This window comes from Lingula anatina, chromosome 8, assembly GCF_051362555.1.
Source record: "Lingula anatina isolate TDL-2025a chromosome 8, LinAna3.0, whole genome shotgun sequence".
Taxonomy (NCBI): domain Eukaryota; kingdom Metazoa; phylum Brachiopoda; class Lingulata; order Lingulida; family Lingulidae; genus Lingula; species Lingula anatina.
Window position 1 is genome coordinate 5,163,057 of NC_141774.1, and position 23,216 is coordinate 5,186,272.

At 34.4% G+C, this 23,216-nt stretch overlaps 1 protein-coding gene across 1 annotated transcript in view; it reads left to right on the plus strand.

Moving 5' to 3' along the window:
• The window catches only part of LOC147760239 (uncharacterized), a 29,012-nt gene extending 10,136 nt beyond the window's left edge, over window positions 1–18,876 (plus strand). Inside the window, exons 2-8 of the mRNA XM_086994035.1 lie at window positions 2,231–2,305; window positions 3,261–3,320; window positions 4,097–4,222; window positions 4,359–4,488; window positions 16,711–16,851; window positions 17,038–17,176; window positions 18,865–18,876. Of these exons, the coding sequence (XP_086850161.1) occupies window positions 2,248–2,305; window positions 3,261–3,320; window positions 4,097–4,222; window positions 4,359–4,488; window positions 16,711–16,851; window positions 17,038–17,176; window positions 18,865–18,876 (666 nt within the window). The 5' untranslated portion in view covers window positions 2,231–2,247. The remainder of the gene's footprint in view (window positions 1–2,230; window positions 2,306–3,260; window positions 3,321–4,096; window positions 4,223–4,358; window positions 4,489–16,710; window positions 16,852–17,037; window positions 17,177–18,864) is intronic.
• Window positions 18,877–23,216: the final 4,340 nt, after the last annotated feature.

Sequence of the window (23,216 nt, forward strand, 5' to 3'; positions counted from 1 at the left end):
CAAAGGCTTTAGCAAAGTCAATGAAAATACAGTAGCATCTTCCTCTCTGTTTTTGTAAGATGCTTCTGTATTAGGGCTTACAATGTGAAGCAATTATCTATTATACTATAGCCTTTCCTAAACCCACTTTGTTCTTCACAAAACTTACTTGTATCTTCTGCCAATTTTACTTATCTTTCATTAAGGACTTTTGTAAATATTTTCTCCACTACGTTTAATAGAGAAATACCTCTGTAATTATTTGGATCTTTTTTGTTACCTTCTTTATAGATTGGGCATATAATAGCCTCTCCCCATTTTGCTGGGAAGACCCCAGTTTGCATAACTTGGTTATATAATGAACATAAACAGGGGACAAGCATGTCACTATGTTTAAACATCTCGACCACTAAGCCATCAGGTCCTCCCGATTTATTATTTTTCATTTACCTCATTGCAGCAATTATTTCTTTATTTTTTTTTTTTATTTTTCATCTTCTAAATTATCAATGTCTTCATTTTCAAATGTTTCCAGATTATCAATAAGCTGTTTAGCTTCATTTTTGAACACGGGATCAATAGGGTGCTTAGCTATTTCTAACAAAGACCGAAAATGTTGAAGCCAAGTGTCTGCTTATATGTTATTTCCCACTGCTTTTGAAAAAGTATACTCTTTTGGCCGATCCCAGATTTCATTTGGAGAGCTAGGGTCCTTAAACAGGTCCTCCGTATAAGCTACTTTAATGAGCACGTTCGTTTTGCTGTGTGAGCATACATCTTATTGCAATAAACTGTGGTGCCCATTTCATTACCAGACTACTCAGCTTGACTTAGGTATTTATTAAATATAAAAAATACGCATAACCTCAATACCAACTGCACTATTTGTCGTAATAGAAGAATCCTTTGAAAAAAACTTTGGTGTTGCTTAATTTTTGAGCATAAGCGTGATAACCAAAATTAAGAATTAATCATCGAAACTGTCGGGTGAAACATTATCAAAGAATTTCTGGTAGTCTCTTTGCCTTCTAGCAAGCACTTGCCTTTTGTCAGTTATTATTTATTTGTCATCAACAACTTCCCAGGGTACCCTGTTGCGCCTCTGGCTCTTTATATCCAACTTTCCTATTTGTTTCCAGAATTCGCAATAATTATGTTGACTTTCAAAGCAGAGTCGACTTATTTCATTCTGTTTATCCCTTTGGTGTTTACTTTATAGCTTTTTAAACTTTCTGTCGAAAGTTATCCTTCGATCACAAACTTTTTCTTTTTACCTCCTTTTCTTTTTACCTCCTTTTTCCACTGACTCTGCAGATGACTGTTCCAATATTGTTTATACTTTTATTTATTTATTTATTTATTTATTTATTCGTGGGGATGTTCCTAAAGTTGTCTCATGCTAGTTCATCCATTGAAAACATTGAAGACTACCTAGTCACCCTGTGGATTTCTATGGGTACAAACTTGACTGGTTAAGCCAAAGCGCTTGTAAAAATGCAGTGGAGTAAAACCGTTGACTTAAAAATGTAATTTTTTGCCTGCCTCTGACACGCTTGTGTAAGTTCAACAGGATATCTGCTGGGATATCTTTTTACACCCTCTTGATTCTCGAAAACGTTATAGGATAACTCAAATGCTACAATCTACATGTATGTTTATATGCTGCTGTCACATTGTGCGCATTTATATAAACACATGTACTTTTCCATGATGAAGTTTAATAAATGGATGGGGAAATCATGCATTTGTTTACAAGTGTTGTCAAAAACAATTCGAATTTCTCTTTAAAAAATCAATCTTAAACCAATTGATTGTGACGTTACATCCAAGCAATATCAGAAATGAACTTTTATGACAATAAGAAACACCACGTACACTGTACTCTTCTATAGTATACCCTGACCTGAAAGATGACCGTCATTTTTACAATGACAACAGCGACTAATGGAAACACACAGCTTGAAAATCAATACTAGTTGACGGTTTATTTGTATTTTATGCGGGTATCAATTTACAGGTGGTAAAACCGCAGACCAATCCACAGTAATAATTTTGTCTTAATTCCCCTTGGTCTCTGCGATTATAAAATTATGGCTATATTTTAAAATGATTTAAACATTCTTATATGCTGCATATAAATAAAATCATCATTCAATCATCAAATATTATTATTATTATTTTTTTAACAGCGAATCTAACTGTTAATCTAGATTTATGAATTACTACGACTCTGTTCTTTTTTGTGTTGCAGAATTGATTTCATCTACGATGTGGTCACTGCAATTCTACATCATCGCATTGTTTCTGTTCGACAGTCCAGTAACCGGTATGTATACCCATGATTCATGGCAAACAAAGGAAAAAGAACTTTGATATAGCAAAGGTTATCTATGCCTCCTCCGAGACAATTTACCAAAACTATTTACTTCACCAACCACAAAAATTAATTTAAAAAATGTTGAGGAATTATTGTTTGTTATTGTTATTATTGAGAATTGGCCAATTAATCTCGCTTTTTACACCACCAGTGAATAACATAGGGAAAGCATTTGCTTTGTAGGCATAGGTCTACTTATATTTACGTATATATATATATATATCTCAGGAATTAGTCATATATATATATATATATATATATATATATATATATATATATATATATATATATAATCAGTATTCAACAAGCCAAAAGAATCATGTTTCGAGACTGCCAATTATCTAATGTTAGAAAAACTACATATTGGGTCCTCTGGTGACAGATATCCACATTTGTACATTCAATTTGATTTTATAACACGCTTTCAATCACTCTAACGGTCTGTGTGTATTGTTTAATTAAAAAAATCAGAGCGTCATCCATGATTTTCCATTTCTATTACAAAATCAGCAAACGAAAAGTGAAAAGCTTGTCCATGGATTGTACAAATCTGTTATAAAAGTGTTCAAGATGATCGCCTGGAAAATATTAACAGTTACTGTATACAGTACGACCCATCTCAACGTCAAGATTAGTTTGATATAACAACTTGCCAGTATGAAACAAGAAACTGCACAAATGAAAATAGATGGTTGTGCACTATTTGTTTGGAATTCTGTTTTATATTTATGCTGTAAAATTACGTGATTTTAATTTACTCAATAATATCTAATGTTGTATAATAACTTTACATTATTCTTCTACCAGAGGGATTTTTCAATTAAAGAGACAGTTATTTTGTTTTCATTTTACTTATCTTTTCGCTTGAGTTAATGAGGAGACAAAAATAGCTATACCATTCCAGGGTCGCACTTCAGATATGCCACAGTCAGCTGTAGGCCCGCTCTGGATAACGCTTTAGTTGGTAAGTTGGACGTTTTTGTTCTCAGGAATTAGTCAGTTGTTAATAAAACTCATTTTGGCCTGATGAATTGTGGGTTTCTTTAAACATGTAATGATCACTGAAGATACGATGGGCAAGCGTCTGTTCGTGGAGACAAAAACAATGTTACCTTTGCGCAGTGATGGCATTCCACATACGATGCAAATATAGTTTAAGAAATAATTTCCAAGGATATCCTACACATTCCTAATGGGGTTCTCATCTAGGGCTGGAGCCGATCGACCAATATGGATCCGGATCTGGTTTGCATATGAACAGCCTACTGTTGCATCGACTGTGCGTGGAGTAACATTGTCATAATGAAGCATCAATAAGTAGTCTTGGTTCCCAAAGATATTGTCAACAGATTTCCTTAAATCCCTTTCCAGTACTTGGATGCATGGGTCTGTGTTAAGGTTCCTGTTGACCACTGCCAGCTGGCCTACACCATAGTAGCCACAACACCCCATGCATGTTTTGCAATGTTGTTTTGTGTGTCCTGTCAACCAGTAGCAGAAAATTGAAAATAAATTGCTTATCCGCTATTCTCTAAACCATTGCGTGTCCATACATTCTGACAACGCTTAAACTTCCCTCAGCTGGTAAAAGTATTATTGCCAAGTTATAAGTTGGTGTCTATGTCTCATTTTTGGTACACCATCCCATTCGACGTAGACAGTTCTAGAAATAAAATCGACTCTGCAAATGTTGGTACTAATATCTTTATAACTAATCTGAGTCCTTTCCTTTGATTTAAGTGACCTGTTCTTGGAGATCTGCCTGGAGATTAGATTTTGGTCCTTGTGAAAAACCCTGTACGCAGGCTAATGTAGGAAACCTTTCAGTTACTTCTTCGAGTTTTGCTGATTGGCAGTGTTTCTCTGGTAAGTACAATTCACTGATGCTCATGGATCACTCACATGATTTTGACGTTGCCGAGTATAGTTTGGTCAAAGGAGAGTCCTAAGATTTGACGTCACAATAACACATTCGATAATTCTCCTTTATCTTTAACTTTAGGCTGCGGTTTCTTTTTGAACATGGCTCCTCATCGGTATTATGTCACAGCCATAGATTCGACTGACGATTGGCAACAAGGGGAAAATGAGTTCAGTTTCACTCTGCCACATTCTGGTGCATTTTCGTTTGGGTAGGTCTATTTCTGTTTGTCTTCCACCACCACCCAACCATAAAATGTTCAAAATGCCTTCATGCATGTACATCACTAATTGGTATACTAGTGTCTAGAGCAAACAGACAGAAGCGCACATACAACATTAATGGCAAGTTAAGTTGGTGAGTTAAAATATTAGTGTGTCATCTATGTGAGTTTTTTTTTTTTTTTTTTTTTTTGATATTCTACAACAGGTGAAGTTGGTGACTAAAAATAAAAATGTGTCAACATTGTGCCTTTTTTGTAGGGATATTTCATTTTGTATCCTAAGGCATGTCCTCGAAGCCCTGTATCAGTAACATTTTCTTGATATTCATGACATCTTGACATCATGATATTCAAATTGATGGTGATTATGCTGGTAGACATTATGCATTATTGCTTCAATATGGGCAAACCAAATGTTAAGATAACAGTGTGCCTTATACTAAAATATATTGTATATAGGTAAAGCTAGATTGGTTGAAAGGGGATTTGTTGTGGGTTCTCAAATTTTTTTCTCGGCTGTTTCAAAACCATTATTACTTGATCCTGTAAGGTGACAAATCAAATAAATGGCTGTACAAAAATGTTTTACCTTTGTTGCCTTTAACCCACAAATTTCATAAGAATTGATCATAGTGCTTCTCTTATTATAACGATTTATGTATGACAATGCTAGCAAATTGATCAAATATAGCATATTGTGGACATAAGGGAATTAAGGTTGTTGTAAAAAAAAAAAAAAAAAAAAAAAAAAAAAAAAAAAAAAAAAAAAAAAAAAAAAAAACTACCTGTTCAGAAAGTAGCCAAGGTTAGCGGTTGACGCAAAGTAATTAGTCACTAGGCTTATGGAAAAGTGAGAGACCGTCTGGCGTTCATTTTCATTAGATCCACTTGTATAGTATATGGCACAGGCAAGGCCTACAGGTACTGTATGTCTGCAGTGTCCAAATATGCGAGATAGCATTCTCAGTCTGGTAGCATTTTATGTGCTATCACACCTTATATAACCCCACCCCGCCAGCAGCAAGTTTTTTATTTATTTATTTATTTATTTATTTATTTATTTTTCAGAATAGGGTATGGGGAAGAAAACGCTTACTATATCAGAACCATAAAGATATATCAATGTATCATATATCGTTTTGAACGCAAGGGATGAGGCATTAAATTTTATAAATCAAAGATGCGTGACAATAAGTCAGGGGTCATTCATAATGGATCAGAGGTCACAACAGTTTACATTTGGTTTTCTCAAAAATTAGAATCAAAAAAGTTTTTTAAAAAACATTGTTTAAATAAATATTTTTTGGTATTTGGTGAATGGTTTGGGACCATGCTCTAATATAAAGCTTATGAAGAAAATCTGGAACCTCAAGTATCTTATTTCAGAATATTATGCAATTATACGTGAACCCAACTGTCAAAATATCCCCTATTTGAAAGTGGGGGTAGGGAAAGAAAGTGGTTACTACATCAATATATAGAAATATATATCAATGGATTACATATAATAAAAGATGTAAGGGATAGGACAATCAATTCTGTTGGTCACAAATACATGACAATTAGTCAAGGGTCATTGACAATGGTGCAAATGTCAGAAGAGGTCATATGTCATGTATTTTTCATAAATTTGAGCCAACAACTGTTATCAAAATATTGCGTAAGAAATTAGAATTTGGTGAATGGATCATCAACACGTTATGGTGTTATGCTTTTGAATAAAACTACGAGCCTCAAGCATTTTTATTTTTTTTTGGGGGGGGGGAATGAGTTTACTCATGGAATGTGAAAATATTAGTCAAAATACGCCCTCTTGAATTTGGATTAGGGGAAAGAAACTGCTCATAATTGAAAGACAGATGAAGATACAGCAACACAATTAATATTTCCTGCTTTTCGTTAGTATAGCGGAAAATCATTGCATTCACGTTTTGTGATGAAAAAGAAGGTACCTGGAGATGTTTGGGTGGATGACATAATGAGGTACAGTTATGAAAATATAGTGTATACTGCAAACTTCTATGCAGTTTTACGATATATCAATAGGTTTCATAATTCAGACACCTGTAAACAGAGTCATGCCTCATTTGAAATAGGTCAAATTGTCAGCCAAGGTCAAATTTAAAGCTTTCTTGTGAATATGAACCTTTTTCAGAATTTATTATTTATTTTATCATTTCTTTTATTTCTTTCTTTCTTTCTTTCTTTCCTTTTGTTTTTGCATATCAGTGGGGTCTTTCTGTAAAATGGAGTATTGGAGAAAGATAATCCTGTATCCTATATTGTAATTTGTAAGATTAAATACTGGTTATATTTTGCAAGTAAACCAATTACCCCTATCTTTTTTTTACATCTTTGTTACTACTTAATGTATAATTTTTGATTTATGGGTCAATAACACGAGGCTAGATATCACATTCAGTCACTCTTTTCCCCCAAAAGCCTATATTGTTTATTCTGATTCAGTAATCAAGGAAAAAGGGATTGTTCTTAACACTGACATGCAGGAACATAACTTTACTTAATTATTTTGTTGTACTTTTTATTCTGTATCATTTTGACACTGTACATTGAAAATGACAAATATTCAATCTGCTTCAATATAATATCAGGAGGAGATAAAGGTAAAACAAATGCAGACCTGAAAAGTGCAACCGAGCTTTAGAGAAGAATTTTAACAAACATCTACTTTATAACATACATGCACCCTTATTGAAAAATGTTGTGACTGGAAACTATAGTTTTCATTTTCATTTTTAGTGACTGTGAACGGTTGTGTTTATAGAAAGTATTGTGTGATATGAAATAATTTATAAATATATTAATATTTAATAAAAAATATTTATGTTTTTTTTTTTACATTTTCCAAATTCATGTTATTTCCAAAGGTTATATGGAAATTGGTGTACACGTAAATTAGATCAATTTAGTTAATATTCAAATTTATTTTATTTTTATGATAATTTACTTTCATAAGTCAATGTGGTGGACATAGGTAATTTTTAAGTTTAAAATATACACTGAAGGCTTAAATACCAGGCATTATGATTGAATAAGAGTCTAAATATGGTTTGGGGTTCAAGAAGAGGTACAAAATAATAGGAAAGAAGGCACACCATTTGTCAGTAAGCATCCTGACCCATGATATCCTGGATTTATCCATAGGACGATCAAGAAAACCTAGGACCTAATGACCCCCTGCACACACGCACACACACACGCTCATGTACACATACATGTTCTCACTCAGTAGATTCAGCCCTTGTCCTTTACAAGAAGGCAGAAATGTGGCCCACGACCTAAAGATTGAGATAGGCTTCTTAACAAATATAACCACATCCTTTGACTTAAGACAAATTTGAATATTTTAATGTATTTTGTCATTTTTATCAGTTATTGGGTTGAACATTGGATACTATAAATAAGTGATATTGATACTTTAATCTCTTCCATACTGAATTAAAATACATTCACTATTTCACTTTTTATACTGTAACCAATGTTTCGGTATTCTAAATCTGTCAATTAAGGTTTATATATAAGAAATGGAAAAATAATGTGGAAAACAATCTACTGGTGGCAGTAGAAGTTGTTGGTTGCATTCATGGTTATTTCCACCTTTCGTCCAAAACTCCTTGTGAAACTACCTTACATACATTACTTCGGGTAACAGATACGTCGTCAGTGTTCAGTGACTAAGTTAATTAACATATACGCATGTGTCTTCTTACGGATAACGTCTTAATCGCAATGTTGGCTTAAAAACTGAAAATCAGTTTGTTAAAATTTAACATTTAATGTCTATTTTGCCTGAGCACTCACAGTCACCATTTCAAAACCGATTTAATGACATCATTTAGTACTCCAAAAACCCAGCGATTTTTTTTTTCTTTAAAAAAGTATTAGTTAGTTTTAATCGATGATAAAGCAAATTAATGCCTTTGTTTAATGAAAATCTGTAATTAGGAGCTCATAAACCCATAATAAAACATTCAAACCAAAATGACGGCACGGGATTGTAGCCACACACTCTAGACAGCTCTGCCAATTTGGGTGATGAAATACTTTCTCAGGGATGCAGTCTCACTCCGTAACAATTGTTATCTTGCCTTTAAACACAAAGGTGTTAAATTGACGAGAGTTGCTTATGCTTATACATTGCAAAAAGGAATATAAACGCCGATATTTTATATTTTCGAGTTTCTAATTGTTTTAAATCAACACAAAGATAGATGCATTTTTGAATAATAAGATGCAGGAAATCCTCCATTTCGGTATCTGGATGATAATAAAGAATTACAATAGACTCGCCCTTCAAGAAATCGACGCCTTCAAGAAATCGACGAAAACCGGAAGTGCGTGTTTTTTGCACTGTTTTTCCTGTCATGCCCATCGTAAACAATGTGTTGTCAAGTAAAACGAAGCGTCTGATACAAAGTATCAAACGCGGCATTCACGTGCTTGCTTGCGATGCGTTCAGTACACTTTGTTTACACTGACAAGTCGAGGTCAGGAATGCACAATGTTTTTCTATGTAATTACGCAGTTTCAATTTTGATTAGTGAATTTTCTTTTATCTGCATGGTCATTTTCCGAACATTTGTATGAGCCACGAAGTATTTCTCATCGGAAAATCACCCAGCAGCTTTCCAAGTAGAAGCGAGTGACGTCATGACGCACTTTCGGTTTTCGTCGAGCAATTGAAGGGATTAGCGTTACGGTTTGCTGCACATTTAAAGCGTTCTGTCTCAAAACGTACTCAACTGCTTGGATTGAAATTTACAGAACTTATTCTTCACATGATATCACACATATGTGCTTAATTTGAGAGCTTTAGCTGTTATATGTTTTCTACAGTGCCCATTCTAAATTGAAAAAGAGCTATTTTCCGTCGATTTCTTGAAGGGCAAGTCTACCCTTAAGAGACTAGTCTTTAAAATTTTCAATAAAATAAGATATAATTTGATATTTTATTTCAAATACACATTTACTACACAATGACTGGCATAATTTATAATTGATTTTAATTGCTATTTTCATATTAATGTTTTTTTTTCTAATTTCTACATTTTGTTTTGATGAAAAAATATCCGTTGTGTAAAATGAATTAAAAAGCACCTTAAAGCGCTGGACATCAGGCCCCCGTTTCACAAAAAAACTTAAGTCGGTTTCCCTGACTTAGGGCTTGGTTACCAACGTAATTAGGTCGTTACGTCACTAAGTCCCGTTTCACAAAGAATCTAAAAGGTCGCTTACGTCGTTTTTTTTTTCTTAGCTGTAAGTCGACGATGTCAAGCCTCCTCGGGAGGAGACTTAAGTCGGCAAGCTCAACTAAAACTCGGTAAATGAGAGCATAAACAACAAAAATTTGGAAAGAACATACCTCCTTCAAGATATTGTGTTATAATATCCTTGAATAGCACTGACATTTATGGAATATTAAAATAAAAAAAAATAAAATTCCACTTTACCCAGCCGATCGCGTGTTTGTTTATGTTTTTGACCGCTAGACGTCCCTCAGTAGTGTCCCACGACAAGCTAATGTTTAACTGTTACTTTGAAGTTGTATTGAAGTTAATCTAATCAATTAAGTTCGAAAACAAACTTTGTTTGTGTTTTGGTCGACTTTTATTGTTGATAAACGATCGTTCTCGGCCGAAAGAGGCCATGAAACGTCATGTCTTGTGAAACTTTTGCAATTTTACACCTCCTTTTCTGGAAGAGTTTCTCGTGCGCGTCGACTACGGTAAGCACGCCAAGCTAAGACGTTAGATTCTTTGTGAAACACTCCTAGTCGACTTCAGCTAAGTCGACCTAGCTAGGCCACCCAGTTCGAGCTAGTCGACTACGGATTTAAGATTCTTTGTGAAACGGGGGCCAGATACTGTGTGATGTTGAGCAGCACAATGCTAATCATAAAGGGTGTTGTATTCAATCTGACATATTTCAAAATTTGTTTTTTTGCTTTACAAAACCTTTTAGAACTAAAGCCAAATATATTTAGTAAATGAGAAGTATCACCTAAAAGTCATTAATTCACCTTAAAATTCACCAATAATGCTTAGATTTTAATTCTATAAAGTGAGCATGGTTGACCCTTGATTTACCAGTATTATCAGTGATCGACAAATGCATGGTAATATGTGCTCTATATAAATAGTAAAGGAATAGATGGATATATTTTAGATATTGTACATTGTACAATAATTATTTACCTGACTTCTTCCAAATTGTACGAGACTTAAGACTTCAGACTCTGTGAAGAAGGCTTCTCAAATCAAATAATAATTTTATAGCCTAAAAAATGTTCCTTTTAAAAGGTGCTAAAATTAATATTTATGAAAAAGTATATACACCCTAACGTTCAAGAGTGGCTGATATCTTCACATTCAATAAGTAAACATTTTTTTTCTAAAAAAGACGCTTGGGGCTCCGAACTTTGTTCAAAAGCATAACACTATTCAGTAGTAATAATAATTATATGTCCGTTGTACAACGTTTTAAAAACGTTTCAAATGTTTTAATCCCTATCCTGTGAATAGAAGGGGGCGGACAAACAATGGAGAGCCGTCCAAATCCCTTCAATATTTGAACGTAAAAACACAATAGTTTAGGCGTAATAACACGCAATACCTTAGGCGAGTGAGCCCCATGACACCGGTATCTGTGGTCCAGCGCGAGCGCAACAATCTGCTGTAACAAAGTGCAATTAACAGCAGGATACATCAGCCAGAAAGTCCCATTGTTTGTTGTGGCGAGAGGATTATAGCTGTAAGAGGCTTGAACCCATGCTACCGCGTGCCACAAACCGTCTTCCGTAGCGAACTGTCCTTTTGCTCACTAGTTTGGCACGCGCAGTTCATTATCTTTTTAGTGTTGCTAACAAACTGCTAATTAAATTTGTTATCAGGTATTTCATTCAATATGAATTTTTCCGTAGTCAAAAATTGAACTAAGTATTGTTTGTTTGATTAACATGCATGAGCGGCAGCATCAACCTCAAAAAATTTATCGCATTAATTTATAAATGAATAATTTATTTACATACTTACTGATTCAAGTATTTATAAAACATGAAGGATAATGAAAAAAAAAAAAAAAAAAAACAACAGCGAATGGCATTTTCAAAAAAGGGACAATACATGACAAATATATTACTTATACTATATTTATATTATTATATTTAAATAAAATGAGGTGCACTGACAGAGACGCAAGGGGAATCCAACTCCAACGTGCAACAGGGGGGCTATGCCATTGTGATCACACAATACATGAGAGTACGGTCAATTTACAGTGTAAATCATCAGTTAAAGAGGAGGAGGTCTTACCATAGCTCGCTATCTATTGTTAAATGCAACTCTTCGTATCTCTCGAACAAGCTTAAACCATGCCCATACAATTACTGTGTCTACGGCTGCCGTGCAGAAACGCCATGTCGAACATATTTTGCTACAGTTACAAACAGTGAACACTAGCGACTTGTTTTAGATCACTCAAGTAAGAATGCATGCATGCGATACATGGGTGGAAAACAATCAAGTATGCAACTGATCTATTAATTGTGATTGCACAGTACGTGTAACTAGACCTTTGTTCTAACTCAGTAGTTCGGGATAGGAAGCTTGGACAAAACTGTTCTATTCAACTGCCACCACATCCGAGGAAACCTTCACTGAACCCTCTACCTGAAGTCCCCCTAGCTGAAACAAAAATGCCCCTTGAACCTGTCCGTTTGTTAATCGTCAAATGATTTGTGATTTCATTGAACGTCTTTGATCGACAGCTTTTAAGTGACAATAACCGAACCTTGTCCTGATTATTTTTTAAAACGTAGGTTTATTCATCATGGTCTATTTTGTAAACAATACTTGCCTAGATTTTACTTGGATTGATCATCGGCACTGTTTGGCTACTCGCTTATAATGCGAGCTATAATAATAATAATCTTTATTGGAGAAATCGCAACCCGAAGGTTGAAGTTATACAATTACATATATGAATATTTAAGTCAAGGAAGCCTGGTTATTTTTGCACTGGTGCACTCCGTAGGCGGTCTCACCTCTCTGGGGAGCATACAGCTGAACGACAGACAACTTATAAATATTATGTGTTACTGTTTAAATGAACACATTTAGTTAAAATATAACGACGCCGGTGATTTAATCCATCCAACATATCTATATTTGTTCTTTTAAAACCAGTGTCAGGTTAACACCAAATCAAAGCAAGACTGGTTTTGTAAAGCTAAAGCTAAATAAAGCCTGTTTCTAGTTCACAGTGTTTATCCCAGCTACTTGTATAAAACTGCATGAAGAATATAACAATACTCCGTAGCGAAATACATGTAACTTTCACAATGCTCTGTGCTTTACCTTTGACGTTAACTTCGCCCTGCTATATACATGAACAGATGTTGCAGATTGTAACAAAAATTTTATTATAGTGCTTTTATGACATATGCTTTACATATTTGATAGTGAAACACTCATCGGCTTAAATGAATCACCTGACGTTAACTATGCCTCCCCCTCCCATGCCTCCCGAAAAACTGCTTCTTTTAATTTCAAAATGAATTGTTTTTAAGACAAAGAAGTTCATTAACCCTTTTACGACTCAGTCATTGTACAGCATGTTGTAATCGATATTTAAAAAAAAATATTGTACTCCGCTTTTCAGTGTTCATCCTGGTGCTTTCATCGGGGATACCTCAGGTTGAGGTACGATTTCGTCGCTAGGCTAAATCCATATGTTACTGGAATACATTTAAGTACACGTAAAGCTTTGTAAAGTCCCTATTGTCACACATCATAGATACTGAATTTTGTCTTGAATGAAAAAAACAATACCGTCAGCTTTTCGTTTTGTGCTTAAACCTTTCATGACTTGGACCGAGGTTTGATATGCAGTTTACTGTAGCTACTATGATATTCCTCAGCATCTAAATGATAAACGAGGTTGTCTACCTGTAAAAACAGCAGCGGCGGTTTAAATGATCGCTATCTCGGTTCCTTTGTTTATGTATTTATTTATTTTTTTCTGACAGTCACACAAAGACCGACGTTGTTTTGTCTTCACATTTTCTCTTCCTTTTTTACTGCAGTTACTATCGTCAATTCATGAAACCATCGGATAAAGCAATTTAGTGACGGCACATTGAATATAGTCACAGGGTGCATTTCGCTGAGTGTTTACAAGATCTAGCGACACATTTTATCTCCCTGCGTTCTAGTCTGATAAATCAGGGGGCGTTTATGCTGAATCGGGGAATCAGTAGATATGTCAAAAAATGAAGAGATTCTCGAGGAGGCCGGTAGTGTTGAAAGGTCTGAGTAATTTTGTCTGTTAAATGTGAAGGCTAGCTTAGATTATCATACAATGGATGGTATCATAATTGCCTTAGATCTTCAGTGTGTGCAACAAGTGAAGCAACAAATGATAATAAAAAAACGTCAGGAAGAAAACGAAATATAATATTTTTAAATTTAAACAGTCACTCTGGTGGCTTTGCGTCATGTCTTTGAATCTGACATCGAATTTAGCCCACAATATTAGTAAATTCAGAATTAATAGCTAAAACGTAAATTGACACCTGCCCTTATTTGTCAGATAAAAAAAAAAAATGCCGGTGATCCAAGCGGAGGATACGCTTTCCTGAATGTACCGGCGCTGAACGGTGACGGTGTTTTTCTGAACAACTTACCTGTGAATCTGTATTAGTTACGAAAAGCCCCCTTTTCAACAGGCATGTTTTATTAATTAATTCATGTCACAGAGTAAATTTATTGGGCTGGTCCACAACGTCCGACACAGCAGAATGAATCAAATAACAGCTTTCACAGATTCAACTGCCGTTGGCTATATAGTATCATTACAAATACAATCCGCTGCTCGCGCGAAGCTGTTGAACAAAAGGATAGTTCGCTACGAGAGACTGTTTGTTTACATATGTACTCTAAGGGGGGAGTGCCTACCCAGGCAACCAGGGGATTAGGCTAGTCACTGTATTCCTTCAAAAACCGTTTAGCGACCCTATAATTATCACACTCCCTCTATTGTTTTTTCTGTCGTTATAATCGCCTCTAATCTTCTTATGGTAGATGGAATACATGTACACATACATAATATTAGGACGGTGCACTCAAACCCAATATTGCGGTGCATTAAACATGTGTCCATAAATAAAATTGAATTAATTCAAAGTTGTATTCACTTTTTTAAAAATATCTACGTGTATAGAACAAAAATCTACGACTGTTTCAATTTAAATCTGAATTTTCACCATGTCTTTACATTTTGCAAAAAAGCCCTAAATGGTAATATGTGTTCCAGAAACGTATGTTAACGTATGTTCCGGGTCGCTCAATTTTAATTTTTATACTGCGTTCCAATATATTTTGTAGTGTTTCACTCATGGTAAACTATACATGACGAGGCTGTTTCTATAAATATTTAAACTGTAAGTGGGGTTAGATGATGATTTACTTTATTATTATTCATTGTTACAGGAGAGTGAAACTTTGATACAAACTTCTTCATGTGGGACCCTAAAATAATCAAATATAGTTTGCAATATATGCACTGGATATTCTTAAGAGCATGCCTGTGACATCGATTGCACCATTATATTGGGTTTGGGTGTATAACATGTTCATGATTCATTGACAAAATACCAATTATACCATTTTTCTTTAAGTTATGTTTAAAAAATATTTTTTGGCTTAATTATATGAAAAATCAATGAAATATGACCTCTCCTGACGTTTGTCCCATTATCACTGACCCTTGACTAATTGCCGTAATTATATATAATTCATTGATATATTTTACCATGTTGATGTAGTAAGCCCTTTCTCCCCCCTTCCCCAACTTTCAAATAGGGGATATTAAGACTGTTCTCCTCACATTCATTTTCATAATTTTATGAAATTCTTGAGGCTCTAAATTGTCATAAGTATTACACTTAAGCGTGGTCACAAATCATTCCTCAAATGCTAAAACATTTATTCAAACAATGTTTTTTTAAAACTTTTTTGTTTGAATTTTAAGAAACTCATAAACTGTGACCTCTTGTGACCTCTGACCCAATATCAATGACTCCTGACTAATTGTCACGAATCTTTGACTTATGGAATTAAATGTCTCATACACTAACTCCTTAATGGTATATTAATATATCTTTATCGTTCTCATATTTCCTTTTCTCTACCCCCATCTGAAAAAAAAAAGCAATTGCCACTGGTGGGTTGGAGTTATATAAGGTGTGCAATATACTGCTATCCCACATATTTGGACAATAGAGGCATAGGCCTTACTAAAATCACTATGATAATTCGTCCTTTTTTTTTTTTTTTTTTTTTTTTTTTTTTTTTTTTTTTTTTTTTTTTTTTTGATGTCAACACAAGTGGGCCTGATTTGGTATTAAAGTGCAATTTAAGACTAAAACTAGTCTGAGGCTAGTTGGTCTGACTTACTTTAAAAGCGAAAAATCACGAAAACATTGTTTTAAGTGTGAAATTCTAATAATGGATCCCTACAGTATAAAAAGATTTTAAATGAAATTGAAACTGAATATTTTTATGGTAGATTGAAGTGACTTTTCGAATGTTTGTGGCAAATAAAAAGGCATATCTTGTTTTAAAATAAATGTACCTTTTTTATTGCTTTTGAAGCTATATTTTAGGCTCCGATAAATGTGCGAGGGGAGATAACTGCTTTACCACTTCAGTTGAAGTCAGACGAGTTACAGTCTTACTCACTGGACTTTCAGTTTGTTTTTAGTCTTAAGATCAAATTAAGACACCTCACTTAAAGGGATAACAACTATTCGTATTAAATCTAAATTTCACAATAAATACATATTTTTTAGAAAAAAAATAAATAAAATAAAAACAGGGACCAATTTTTAATGTAGAAATGGATTCATTAACCATTGGTAAATATGGGAAATTGCTGTATACCCCAGAAAAATTCATTTTTTGGGCAAAATGAACAGTTGTTATCCCTTATTTCTTTAAGATCGCCTCAGACTAGTTTTAGTCTTAAAATGCACTGTAAGACCAAATCAGACCCATTAGTGAAAGAGTACGGTTCATGGCCTAAATGATGCATATATTACTCGGTCGTTTTAAAGCATATTATTAAATCAATTCAACGGGTACCCCTGTTGTATTTACGTATCTCATTATTCCACATTTTTAAACATCTCAGATTTGCCGAATGTTGCTGGGTACCACTGGAAACAGGATCTTTAAAAAGTATAAAAGTTACAACTAAATATAATGCTGGTATCCGAAACGACACGGGAAAACCAAATGCAAGCCCTGTAACCACAAGTAACCCCTTGGTTAGGTAAGTACTTGGTGGCGCAAAACGTGTTTAATGCAAGTAAATTTTCACGGAACACCATATTACTTTAATCACAGATGAATAAGATTAGTGCAAAAAAAGTTAATATAATTAGCTAGGGAGCTCGCTAATAACGCATTGATCCACTATAATTAAAATGGTTCTTGTCATTATTTTTATTATCAATAGCATGGATATCACATGTGGCTATCAATTTGACATCCCGAGTGTTGATGCAGATGGGGATATTGTAAGATGTCGCTGGGCAATTGGATATGCTGAGTGCGGCAACGTGTGTGGGCCACTTCCGGGGTCAACTTTGTATCCAGTACGTAAACTCTCTCTCTCTCTCTCTCTCTCTCTCTCTCTCTCTCTTTTTTTCTTCCTTATCGTCATATATATATAAATAAATTTCCACTTGGAATGCATTTCGAAAGTTTTTGACATGACAAAAACATTCGGGATGCCACAAGAATGGGTAAAAATATTTAGAATGCACACGGAATTTTTAGAATGCTCTTCGATTATCCAGGAGCGCACTAAGAATTGTCTTTCCGTCGGCATTCTTGCTCATTCCGCCTCTAGTGTGGCGGGGGCATAATAAAGAATTTTCAAAATTCCAGTAAGAATACCTCAGAATGCGCTTCGAACCCACCTGGAATGATTCTTGCACTTTCCGGTTGTATTGTATTAGCTCTCAAATGCAGCTCGAAAGTGGTTGGAACACATTAGGAATATCGTTAATGCTGTCTAAATATAGTGAGAATATCTAGAATGCACTTCGAATGCCATACACGTGTGGTTTCATTGCTGGCTGAATTACGGCATGGACATAATGAGAGAAGGACGTGAAACGCGGCATCTTCCTTTGAAGCTATGTGCGTTCGGGTAAACATTCGCCCATTGTCTCAGATAAGCTGTTTGGATAGCTCCACAGGAGCCTGAACAACTTATTATCAAGGTAGCGCGCGCTGTGCCTCATTGAAATTCTTTTGCTCTATTGCATGGATAACGCAATTTCTCGCGGTCCCTCGTGGTTGCTATGATACAGCATTGCCTCCATCTTGTAGTTGCTATCACATAGACTTGCGTCAACAAGTGGAAATTTGTTTCGGGTTTTCAGTTTCTTTTCCCTGTTACCTATAGGCTCTGGCCTTTGTCTATACTTGTTATCGTTTCCAAGATTGTATTGATAAATGTCGAACTGATATATAATTGGTTTAAAAGCATGTTGACTAATAAAGCCAGGTAGGTGCTATCCAAACTCATCTGATAACAAGATAATGCAATGTAGCAAGCCAATTACAGAGGTGAGACTTAAATCACAAATGTGATCAAGATCCACGATCTAGTTTTCTACTTTTATGACCATTACCCAATGAAATATAATCATGAAGTTTGCATGTGTACATGTCCACATTTATACTTAAATTAAAAGACCAATGAGTGTGTTTGTCAATCGTCTCTATGCTGTTTAGGGACTCCAATTTAAAGATGAAAAATATTAATTATCATTCTCAAACTGGAGCAGACCGTAGCCGGTAATATATATATATATATATATATATATATATATATATATATATATATATATATATATATATATATATATATATATATATATACTTCAGAGCAGTGTTAATGTCAACTTTGATAAAAGAATATTAAGAGGCTCGCAATTGCGTTTTTGTGCGTAACGAATGCGTGTGTGGTGCCATATTGCAATGAGAGCCCATATTGAAAGTTTAAAAAATAATAATTATCATTCTCAGACTGGAGCATGGAGCCGGTGTAACAGTAATCCAAGTCCCCCAGGAACCGAGGTTAATTTTCATTCCGACTATATTGTAGCTCATTCCGCCTCTAGTGTGACTAGGTTATAAATGAAGATAATAAGGATATTGTCACCGTTCACCAAAAACTCATTATTTACTGCCTTACATTCTTTTTGGTGATAAATAAATTTTAAGTGTTCAGTGATTACACTAATTAACATTTACACATGTCATCTTACAGGTGACAGCATAATTGCAGTTTGGGGATAAAAACTGAAAAATCGGTTTCTCAAATTTTTGTTTAACCTGAACACCCGTGATCACTATTTAAAACCGATCTTATGACACCATTTAGTTCCCCCAAACCCTGCCAGCGATTTTTTTAAAGCCTTAGTTCAGATTTGATCGTTGATTAAGCAAAATAATACCTTTGTTTTAAGAATATCTGTAATTACGGACTCATAACTCCATAACAAAAGCATTTAGACCAAAATGTTGGCATGGGATTGTAGCTCATGCCCTTGTGGTCCACTGGCCAATTTTCTTGATAATATCTTGTTCAGGGATGAAGTTAAGCCCCATATGGATTGCTAACTAACCTCAAAAAAGAAAGCTGTTAAATAGATGATTAAAGCTTTGAGTTGCCTATGCTTATACATTGCAAAGAAAAAAATATAAACGCCGATATTTTATATTTTCAAGAGTTTTTTTCATTATTTCAAAGCAGCACAAAGACAGATACATTATTGAATAATTAGATGCAGGAAAAAAACTCATTTTCGGTATCTGGATGGTAATAAAGAGTAACAATATTTTGAAAAATTGCTTGATACCAATATCAGATGTAATTTAAAAAGAAAATATTTATTAGATTTGTATTCAGCAGCCAAAATGGCCTCAGAATCCACTTGTCTGAAATTAAATTTTCCAAAAAAAGCTTTCATTTGCCCACCCCTAGTATTAGTAGGATTGTTAAGGACCAAAAGTTGGCCAAACGCTGCATTTTATAGTACAAATGTCTAACTTGGCATAAATGTTCCTTGGGCCAAAAGAAGTGTTTTTTTTTTTTTTTTATCCAAAGAAACACGCTCTTTAGATGCATAAATTTGCATAGATTATGCAAATTAGGTGCCAAAATATATAATATTTCATATTTCCATTAATTTTTGGCCTACAAACATGTATAGATTATCAAACCTGACTAAATTACGGAGAAGGAACCCATTTTTGATAATTTGGAAGCAATTGGTGGCCATTTTGTACCTCAATCCAAGATGGCCGCCACCCACCATTTTGAAAGTGGAAATAAGTTTGCTATTTTATGTTGAATTTTAAAGCGTTTGGTCTATATATACTTGACATATATATTGATTCCTACTATTTTGGGGGTGCAAATTTCATTTTTGATATTGTTTTGGTGATAGTAAGTGATTTGAAGGGACAAAGAGGGTGTTTTAAGTGCCTACCAAGATATGTGTGAACGCTGCAAAACCATGGACATTGATAACCCATATTCAAATATATTTCAATGCAATTTTTTTGTTGTATATTATCGATATTGGACTAAATTATGAGCAAAAAAGCTATTTTTTACCATTATGGAAGCCATTGGTGGTTGTTCTGGTGACAGAGGATAATAAAAAAGGCATAAGGTGTTTTAAGATGATCCCAAGATGAATTTGCCTGTAGTTGTGACATGCTGTTGATGTTTTGTGCTTGTTCGTCCATTGGAAACAATGAGAACTATGTAGTCGACTTGTGGGTTTCTATTGGTAGTGAGATGACTTGTCTAGCCAAATCATGCTAGGAAGGCTCACTGGCACTGTCAACTAGGAAAGGAGGCTGCTTCCTGGACTTTTTTTTGCATTATCCCTCTTGCCTACCTGTGCAGCTGCTGCTTTCTAGTTGGTTTTGCAGATTCCTTCTTTTGTGTAAAGATGCCACTTTCCTCTGATGCGACATCCCAGCGGGCAAATTATGTTGTTTTAACGTTGAAACAACGTTGAACCATAACGTTGAGAAGACATTGAATAAACGTTGGATTTGAAAGTTGTGTCAAACTCAGATAACAACGTTGTATCAACGTCAGAAAACGTGAAAAATGTGTCGTCTTATAATACTATGGAACTTGGTTAGTTTTGTTGATGCGTAAATGCCCGTGAAAGACAAGCAAATGGACTGCTTGGACTGCTTTGAAATAGCTCCAGATCTCGTATGAAAAATCATCCAGCAGCACAGCAAAAAGAAACATGCATGATCAGCTCTGGTAGGCCAATACGACAACAGCCAGTAAGAATTGAGCTTTTGTCAGTGTCCTATGAGGAACAGCCAAACAATATATTAAAATCATGTTTCCAGAGAAACATCAATGCCTGGGAATGTCCCAGCAGGCAAAGTTGTGTTGGATCAATGTTGAAAACAGGTTGATACGTTGAATTGCCGTTGATCTACCTAATTTCAACTTACAATCAAAGTTGATCCAGCCACGTCGGAACACCGTCATAATGTGACATTGACTCAGCGTTGTATTTTGGTCAATGACACAACCTTGCAGTTATCGATTGTAATTTAAAATATTATTTATTGAAAACGTGATACTTTGTTTATCAATACTGTAACCAAATTTATCAAAATAATAACAAAACGGTTATAAAGTAAAAGTGACAGTTGTTTTGTGTCTCTAGTTAACTAGAGAATTTTCTTTACTTGTTATTCAGAAATACATTCCAATAAACTGAATTCCTTGCAAGGTCATATAACACTAGGATGAAAAAGTTGCTGTAAATGTGATTGAGTTAACAGTTCTTGGTAAACTGTTTTAGATAGACAGGTTGAGGTGACTGTGACTTTGTTATACACGATATATATATATATATATATATATATATATATATATATATATATATATATATATATATATATATATATATATATATATATATATATTGCTTACATTTAAATTATTCAGTATCTTTTAGTGGATGGTCACTTCAGATAAATCTAGATGATATATTTGAGCATGTGGTACGGGTTCCACATTTTTGTAACAGACTCAATGAAACTCATATTGGAATTTATTTTACAACCTTATATTACCTTTTTTATTATCTTCCGTCACCAAATTAGCACCAGAGAATTACTTTTGAACCCCCAGAATAGTACCATTTTACCTAATACAAGCGTATGAGGGTCCCACAATTCAAAGATTATAAATTACACCAAATTATTAAAATAGCGGCATGCAACCAATAATTGTTTTTTATCAAAATAATGGCTAACAATTTTCCTCATGCGGTCAAAGATGTATTATTTTGCTTTAATTCAGCCATATTGTTTGCTGACACTTGTTTTATAGATCGAGCAAAATCCTTAAAATATGTTAAAGCACATAGTTTTGTACTAATTAGACTACTAATTGTACATACAAACTGCAAGCCCATGTGACGACTGAATCCTGTATTTATTTGGAGGCTTATAAAAGTTTCTATTTACATTTTATGAAACCGAAAATGTATTCTGCACCAGGGAACTATCAAAAATGGTGTATGGCTCGCTTTGAAGGTGTGATAGTTTCAAAATGGTGAATGCTTCTCAATTTCAAAATGGGGATGAGGGCCATCTTGGATTTGAGGAATACATTTTATGAGACTGATAATGTATTCTGCACCAGAAAATATAAAACAACGTATAACTCATTTACAAAGATGTAATACATATACTATCAAAATAGCGAATTATGCCTAATTTCAAAATGGTTTTTGGCGGATATCTTGGATTTGAGGGACAAAACGGCCACCTATGGCTTCCATAACGGTAAAAAATAGGTTTTTTGCTGATAATTTAGTCCAATATCGATAGTATATAACAAAAAATTGCATTGAAATATATTTGAATACGGGTTTTCGATATCCATGGTTTTGCAGCGTTCACATATATCTTGGTAGGCACTTAAAACACCCTCTTTTTCCCTTCAAATCACCTACTATCAAAAAAACAATATAAAAATGACTTTTGCACCCCCAAAATAGTAGGAATCAATATATATATTAAGTATATATAGACCAAACGCTTCAAAATTCAACATAAAATAGAAAACTTATGTCCACTTTCAAATGGTGAGTGGTGGCCATCTTGGATTTGAAGCACAAAATGGCCACCGATTGCTTCCAAATTATCAAAAAATATGTTCCTTGTCTCTAATTTAGTCAGGTTTGATAATCCATACATGTTTCTAGGCCAAAAATTAATGGATATATGAAATATTATATATTTGGCACCTAATTTGCATAATTTTCGCTAATTAATACATCGATAGAGCGTGTCTCAAAAATTTTTTGGCCCAAGGAACATTTATGCCAAGTTAGACATTTGTACTATAAAATGCAGCGTTTGACCCCTTAACAAGCCTACTATGTGAAAGAGAAATACGTGCACGTTCCTTAAAGGACGCTAATATCAGCGTCTCAATTCCGCAACGGTCAGTGCACCACCATATGGTATAGAAACTTGCTAAGAGCAGTCTCGCTATGACAATAGGCCTTGGAAAACGCTTTTTTTGGTGATAATTTGCTCCTTGTTCAGAAGGGAATTGAT